The sequence below is a fragment of the Belonocnema kinseyi genome, chromosome 5 (assembly GCF_010883055.1).
Source record: "Belonocnema kinseyi isolate 2016_QV_RU_SX_M_011 chromosome 5, B_treatae_v1, whole genome shotgun sequence".
Classification (NCBI taxonomy): domain Eukaryota; kingdom Metazoa; phylum Arthropoda; class Insecta; order Hymenoptera; family Cynipidae; genus Belonocnema; species Belonocnema kinseyi.
The window spans coordinates 51,596,868-51,604,603 of record NC_046661.1 but is presented as its reverse complement, the minus strand read 5'-3'; the positions used below and the strand labels follow the sequence as shown (position 1 = coordinate 51,604,603).

Here is a 7,736-nt window from a genome sequence, read left to right as displayed (position 1 = left end):
AAAAAAAAAAAAACATTTTATTTTTATAACAAAAATGCAATTTTTACGACATTTTTTAGTATTGACAGTAAATCAAAAGACCTCTGTCGTACAAACATCAAATAACCACTGCTATTAGGCCTCTAAAATAATATTCTATGTAATGTTAATTCCCTAAGTTCATAAATTATACAAATAACTTTTTCCAAGTCAATTTTTTATTTAAATAATTGCGTACGATTTGTAAAATATTTTAATTATTCTAAATACTTTTCAGAATTTTAACTTTTTTAGGAAATTTGATGTTTTCATTTCTTTTTAAATATTAGTAAATTCCACCCAATAAATATCCCGAATTTTCGTTTTCGGACATGCCCTGCCGATGAAAAGGCACTGCATGGAAGCGATAACAAACCCGGACGTCTGCGGTTACCTTAATTATTGATTAATGTCGTTATGAGCTTTTAAACAATTAAAAATGATCAAAAAATCCAAAATCATTTTTCTTGAGAAAGGTCTGCATAGGTTTTAAAAACTAGTAAACTATATATGTGATTGGTTTTTATTTTTAGTTTGAATTGCTGTTTTGCGCACAGGTGTTTCTGCGCACAGGTGTCTTTTTTGTGGGAAAAGGAAGCAATTGTGGTTACAAGAATAAGAAAGTGATTATTTTTATAAACTTTTGTTAGGAATTATAATTAAATGGAAATGACGAAACGAGCCTGTCCCTTCGAATCTGACGTCGGTCGTCAATTAAAAGTTCACGTAGGACAAAAAGAAGTGAATAGTGGAGTTCTTAAAGAAAAACAAATGCAGAGCGTTTATGGTTAGTATAGGTTATGTTCTTGCTTTTTATTGATTATTTGGTTGAGAAACGTATGATTCTTCTTTTTTTTTACAATTGACAACGTAAAATAAAACCTGTACTTTACTACAGGTTTGATTAATAATAATAATAAAAATCATTCATGTAGATGCTCTATTACTGTAAAAAAGTAGAAATATGATTGTCAGTTTTCACAGGTTTCACAAAAAAAATCCTTTCATTTGTACACTGTATACTTAATAATAAAACTTAGAAGTCCAAAGACACATGATTTTTCCAGTTCTTATCTATTTCAATTCGAACATTGTTTACTCACTGTTCTGGAAAAGCGAGTTAAACTTTAGAAATTTGTAACGTTGCATTCTTTTCGTGTTAGGCAGATGTATACGTATATATTTGGAGATTTTATTTTTTCACATTTACTATGTGTCCAAAAAGTTTAGGCACCTTGATTTTTGTACAGATTTTCGTAAAAATCTCAGCAGAAAAAAATTCTAAAGATATGATACAACATGCATGTTGCAATAAGATTTTGACAATTTGTAGATGACATTTTTGGCTTCTGGCAGTGTTTTATGCATTGCGATTATAATAATAAACGTATACATTAATTTACAGACCGAACCATGAATCTGTTGAGAGAAGGAGCCAAAACCATGGCTCTAAACACATCCGCCGATGACATCAAACTCAATACCTCAAATATAAAATGCAATAGTGTTGATGCAACAAAACTGAAGCAGACCTTCCTGAATAACATGTTACAGATAGAAACCACCGGGACAGAATCTCAGGTTTATATTAGTTTTCAAATCTACATAAAAAATGGCAAACTTGTGCCTTGATTTCTGCTCAAAATCTTACAACTTTCTTTCGTATGAAATTTTCAGAATTTTGCGGTTGCTTTATGTGGATGCTGTCGTATTATCGATTCACAGTCTCAATGCAATCGGTGCGATCAGATTTTGTGCACTACTTGCCTTACCGAATGCGCAGATTGTCTGGGAAGTTTTTGCCAAAATTGTTCGTTGCTGATGTAAGTTCCTTTTAAAAAATTGTGTTTGATTTAAATCATACTATCTCGTTTTTATATGTTTTAAATGATGAGTTTCGATTTTATGGAATTATATTGTTACATTTTCAGATATGATAATGATGAGAGAAGTCTCTGTCTGGATTGTTACCGTTGATGTCTTTTGAATGCTGGAAGTGTTGCAATTTTGATGGAATCTATAAAGTGGGTCGTTATTTTTCAGTCATATTTTAATGTTAGATTCAATCGTTCCTGCCTATTATGTAATTTTATATTAAACTTTAGAACCTAGATTATGTAATTTTATAGTGTATATTTTGTCTAAATAATATTTTTTGTACACAAAATTCTATTGTACTATCATTTGATGAGATACATTTTATTATCTACAGTTCTGAAACGAAATCTCAAGCTGTTCCGAATAAGATAGCCGGCAATAGTTTTTTATATTCAATATTTAGAATTGGTATGATTTAATTTTGATAAAAGATTGCTTTTGAATGAAAGTTCCGTTTTTCTATTAAGAAAACAAAATGATCGATAATATATTAAATAATATTCTACTTTTTATTCGTTTATTTGTAATATAATTTTTAACGCACTAGTTTTTTCCATATATAATACAGACAACAATCATACAACATTCCAATTAGCGATACAAGTGATCTGCGTGGATGTTATTGGCGATTTCTGATTCCCATCTGTCTCCGTTGTTCAAAAGCTTCTCCTTGTTGTACAACATTTCTTCGTGTGTTTCAGTTGAAAACTCGAAATTTGGACCCTGTAAGACAGAAATTTGGTTAAAGAAAGCGTTAGCTTATTTAAGATTTAGAGATGGAGGATTAATTTTATTGGAAAAAATATTTTACTTCGACAATTGCGTCCACAGGACAGGCTTCTTGGCAAAATCCGCAGTAGATACATTTCGACATATCAATGTCGTATCTTGTTGTTCGCCTCGACCCGTCGGCTCTTTCTTCTGCTTCGATGGTAATTGCCTGTGCCGGGCAAATTGCTTCACACAATTTACAAGCTATGCACCTTTCCTCTCCAGATGGATATCTGCAAAAATGAAAAATATGTATACAAATAACGCATGGCAAATATAAATTTAAAAACAAAGCAAACAGCAAATTATGAATAACCTTCGAAGTGCATGTTCGCCTCTGAATCTGGGACTTAGAGGTCCTTTCTCAAAAGGATAATTGATAGTAGCTGGTTCTCTGAAGAAATGGGAAAGAGCAATTGCACAACCTCGAGTAAGTTCGTGGAGGAACATTGTGAAAACTGCTCTTTCCGCAACGTCTTTCCATTCCATAGATTCCTCTGGGTTCACGTAGTAATATTTGCTGCGAACGGCGGCATAAACTGGACTGCGAATTGCTCGGGTCAAATTCAATCCAGCTGAAAAATGCAATCTTTTTAATAGATTTGCACCTGACTCTTGTCAGTTAAAAAAATTGAATTAATTCCAGTTTCTCTTTTTAATCGAAAAATTATTAATCAAACAAAAATTTTTATTCTATTAACAAATATAAAAGATATCTACGCAATTTAAATATTACAGCGTTGAAGGGTGAAACAAAATACACGAAATCTGGTCCCGCTAAGATTACCCACCTCATCTCTGATTACACTCCGAGGGGTTAACCACTATTGCAATCTGCTGCATACTCTACTATTTAATCCCATGTGATCTAGTGTATAATCGCATACAATTTTGTGTAATCTCTTGTAACATTTTGGTAAATTAATAGATAATTTTGTTAAACTTTTTAAATCTCTATCAAACTCGAGACTAGTGGCTGCCCCTGCCTAGTATCGACGGGCGCACTGCAAGCATGTGTGCGTCCTTTCATTGGGCAAAAGCTTCCAGCATTTCGGAACTCTTTAATTGACCAGCCACTGACACTAGACCGTACAGGAACAGGGGTGGGAGGTAAAAAGGTGGTTCGTCACTTGGAATATCTGTGATATGAGAGACTTTAGAATAAGTGATACTTGGAATAAATAAGCCTTGGAATAAGTGAAAGTTAACTGTATAGTTACATGAATTTAGATTATATATTTTTTATGTAATTTTTAAATACTGCATACAATTCTAAAAATATATTTCATTACTACGAACAAAAATATAAAAAATTCAATCGAGTAAGTATAGAACTTAAGGTAGTTGTCGTGCCCAAAAACAGATCTAAAAACAGAAATAGTTTCTCTAGGATTTTAAGAATCAAAATAATAAGACTGATGATGCCATTTCAAATAAAAAAAATGTAAATGAAAAATATTTGATGCTTAGAAAAAAGATTTATTTTAACAATGTGTCTTACAATTATATTTTTTCGTATTATCGCTTCTTACAAATTTTTGAAAAATGTTCGAATTATAATAAATGATCACTTATTTTTTGGGAAAAATATTCTGTACAACTCTGCTGCTTCTAACTTTTAAGGTAAATTTGTCTAGGACTGAAATAGTTTAAAAAAATATTTAAACAAAAAAACTATGTTACATAATAATAATAAAATAATAATAATAAATTTAACTTATTTTCAAAACTGGAAACACTAGAGTTGTTAAGAATGTTTTCCCGAAATAAACAAGTCCTTTTTATAAAAATTTAATTATTATTAAATATTAATTATTTTTCATAAGTCTTAAATTTTTTCATAAACAAAATTGTTTTTTTTTCTTTATAATATGTACATGACTGATGATATATCAATTCGTAAAATCATAGACATTTTTTTCAGGTATATAATTTTTTCACAACAAACTTGAGAAAAACAAACATAGCCCCTTATATTATTAGTGATTTTATTATTTCTTTTTGCAGTTGCGTTTTTTAAATTTTAATCTCGCCTCATCTTGTGTAATTTCTTGTAATCTTCTGAAATCCCGGGTTATCCTTATAATCTTGTGTAATAACATGAAATCCTATGTCCCCTTCTATAATATCATGTAATCCCATGTAATCTTGCGCATAACATATGTAATCTTAAGTAACATCAGGTGATCTTTTTGTAATATACCGCGGAATCTCTTGTACTACTATAATCTTCTAATCAGAAAAAATGTGTGAATATTGATGATTTTGTTATTTTCAACCTTAAAACTAAACAATCTGAAACTTGTTTCTCTCAGTACCAAACAATCTCTAGCCAACAATTTTGAATTGGAAGAATTCACACGGAGAAAAATGGATGTTCAAATGTAGATTTTCAAAGGGTAAGATTGTAGCACCTAATACGCAGATACTCATGGGGAACATTCAACATCTTTTTGAGATGCTAGGCGTAAAAATATTTTTATGTTAAACTGAAACATATTCAGATGCTAAAACTGTTCGAGCGCATGCGCATCGCAATTTCACGACTATATTTCAAAGCTATATATATTCAATATTAAAATTATGGAATATTACAATTTTGGAACATTTCCAAAGAATAAAAATTAGATGTCCTTAGATAAAATTGGATACCGACTTTTTTAAGTCTAAAGAAGAGAACAACGATCTTATGTTTTAGGTTTATTGACTTAACACATTTGACAAAAGGTTTATAAATTTGAAATAAAATTTGAGTTTACGTAACTTAAAACAGATAGAATATTTAATTCAGATTACAGATCATTCCTTCTCCGATTATTCAACCCCGGTTTTATTTTGAAATAGAAATATTGAATATAACCTCAACTTAATTGAATGCATCATCTGGTCGACATTTTATACCCTTGATCTGTTTTTCGTTCGTGTACGAACATTAAAGTTTAATTTAAAATTCACAAATAAGTTATCAATTAATTCCTTAAATGACCATAAATAAGTAAACTCCTCAAATATTTACAGACGTAATTTGACATAACCATACATGTAATATCTCGGATTTTTTAGTAGAACATTTTGAATGTTAGAGGGTAACATTACACATTTTAAGATCTACAGATGCTAACTTCGAACATCTAGATTGTTGTCCTATAGTTAAACATATAATATGTTAACCCAGAACATCTAGGTTTTACTTTTGAACCATTTTCAGGCAGATTCAAGTTCAACAATTAAAAGTTTTCTTTAAACTAAGAAAAAAAATAAAGAAAATTCTTAAATTTGTGAAAAATTTTGAAATTTTTTAAGTGAATCATTTAAACTTGAGAAGTTACAAGCTGCATTGGTGCAAAGATTAAAGTTCAACAATATTTTTTATGTGAATAATTCAGAATTAAATAAATTCGGATAGAAAAGATCCTCTTAACACAATGAAAATGTGGAAATTTTTCAAGTACATATAAATTTCTCAAACCAAAACTCATTCCCTGAAACAGGTTAAATTGGAAATTTTAAAATGCGAGAATTTAAATTTGAAACCTTCCAAATATAATTATGTAAACATTAAAGTTTCAGAACGAAATCGATCAAATATATATAATAATTATTTAATTTACACAATTTATACCAATTTATACGGAAAGTTTAATGTCACATGCTAGATTTAATTTTTTAAAAATCTAGAAGTATAAATCTTTAATTTCAAAACACTGTGCAATTTGAATGAAATACGTGAATTCCATTCTTATAATATTATTATTGACGAACAAAAAGAAAAAACATGATAATATTTAAAGACAGAAGAATAAAACGATCAATTAATGAAACTGGCATTTAATCAAATATAAATATTTTAAAAGTTTTTCTTCTAAAAAGGTAGATCATTATAGGTTATGTTAAATACAAAACATAAATTACACTTTTCAGCTGTTTCTTATGTCTCGAGTGTACCCAAATTATAAAAATATAATGCGGAAAATATACTTTTATCCGAAAAATAACTTACCGATTCGTGGCAACATCTTGGCGTAGCTCGTTAAAGACATTTTGGTTTTATAATTCTATCCTCCGAGTCCACAGATTTCTGCCATTAATCCAATTCGATCAGATTTTAAAAATAAAATGGCGAGTGAATGAGGCTTAACATTCTCAAAAAACCCTGCGCACGGTTCATACGCCAAACTTAAAAAATTAATATTATAAACTTTATTTGAATTTTTTTTAAGGCCAATTCTGTTGTTTTTTTACATTAACCCCTACATAATTTTAGAAAGAATCTATAACACATTTATTTTGATAAAAAAAATCGAAAAAGAATGAAATTGGGTGTTTTTTTTTTTAAATTAAGATCAACAAAGACGAAGCATTTAAACACAAAATATTCTCTAAAGATAAATTTCTAAAACGTACCGTCAGCAGTTGTAATTTTTAAAGACTCTAATTATGTTGTCAGGTGAAACAGTATAAAAACGAAATTATAAATACCATTTTATTGAATATGTATTTTGATTGATACAAAATTCATAAATTGTGGGCGCCAGGAAGACATAACTGTCTCTATATCCCTAACATTAAATTAAAAAATAATAATATATTCTAAGTGTAAGAAATACTTAAGCCAACAATTCTTCTACGTAATATAAAATATAAATGTATGTAAATAAATAATAAAATTGTGGACATGTATACATAATTGTCTCTACTTTCCTAACAATAAATTACAAAAAATGTATTAATGAAAGACGTAAGAACTAGTAGAAATACCAATACGTTAAACATTTTTTATCAATAATTTTAATATTTTATGCAATAAAACGTAAATTTTGGGCGCCAGGTAGACATAACTGTCTCTGCTTTTATAATGCTAAATTATTTTAAAAAATATGAGAGTGAAGTATAACTTAAGAAAATATAAAGAGCTTAAAGTTAAAAGAATAGAGTCTATTAAAAAGCGAGATTTGTTACGTCATGAAGGACGAAATTACATTATACTTTTCTTTAAACCATTGAGCAAGGGGTATCAATTAATTATTTGACATTCACTGAAATACCCTAAATAACTTATAATGAATAAA

General features: G+C 29.1%; 2 protein-coding genes across 2 annotated transcripts; one reads left to right on the top strand and one right to left on the bottom strand.

Annotated features, from left to right (window-relative positions):
- The first annotated feature begins 577 nt into the window (after positions 1-577).
- Positions 578-2,185, top strand: LOC117172491 (apoptosis regulatory protein Siva-like). The gene is made up of 4 exons (XM_033360483.1): positions 578-805; positions 1,424-1,599; positions 1,696-1,841; positions 1,950-2,185. Exons 1-4 carry the CDS (start codon positions 682-684, stop codon positions 1,993-1,995), a joined length of 492 nt encoding a protein of 163 aa, XP_033216374.1. The 5' UTR covers positions 578-681; the 3' UTR covers positions 1,996-2,185.
- A 196-nt stretch (positions 2,186-2,381) lies between these two features.
- Positions 2,382-6,768, bottom strand: LOC117172490 (NADH-ubiquinone oxidoreductase subunit 8-like). Its single transcript, XM_033360482.1, has 4 exons — positions 6,668-6,768; positions 2,984-3,242; positions 2,708-2,900; positions 2,382-2,619 (listed from the first exon to the last, which is right to left on the bottom strand). The coding sequence occupies exons 1-4, from the start codon at positions 6,705-6,707 to the stop codon at positions 2,488-2,490; spliced, it is 624 nt and encodes a 207-aa protein (XP_033216373.1). The 5' UTR covers positions 6,708-6,768; the 3' UTR covers positions 2,382-2,487.
- Positions 6,769-7,736: the final 968 nt, after the last annotated feature.

What these genes read in the sequence shown, in the direction of transcription:
- LOC117172491 (XM_033360483.1), top strand. Translation starts at nt 682, where the DNA reads ATGGAAATGACGAAACGAGCCTGTCCCTTCGAATCTGACGTCGGTCGT. An exon ending in ACAAATGCAGAGCGTTTATG is followed by an intron (nt 806 to 1,423) that starts GTTAGTATAGGT and finishes ATTAATTTACAG; the next exon opens with ACCGAACCATGAATCTGTTG. An exon ending in CAAAATTGTTCGTTGCTGAT is followed by an intron (nt 1,842 to 1,949) that starts GTAAGTTCCTTT and finishes TTACATTTTCAG; the next exon opens with ATATGATAATGATGAGAGAA.
- LOC117172490 (XM_033360482.1), bottom strand. Translation starts at nt 6,707, where the DNA reads ATGTCTTTAACGAGCTACGCCAAGATGTTGCCACGAATCG. An exon ending in GGCGAACATGCACTTCGAAG is followed by an intron (nt 2,901 to 2,983) that starts GTTATTCATAAT and finishes TCATTTTTGCAG; the next exon opens with ATATCCATCTGGAGAGGAAA. An exon ending in CTGTGGACGCAATTGTCGAA is followed by an intron (nt 2,620 to 2,707) that starts GTAAAATATTTT and finishes TCTGTCTTACAG; the next exon opens with GGTCCAAATTTCGAGTTTTC.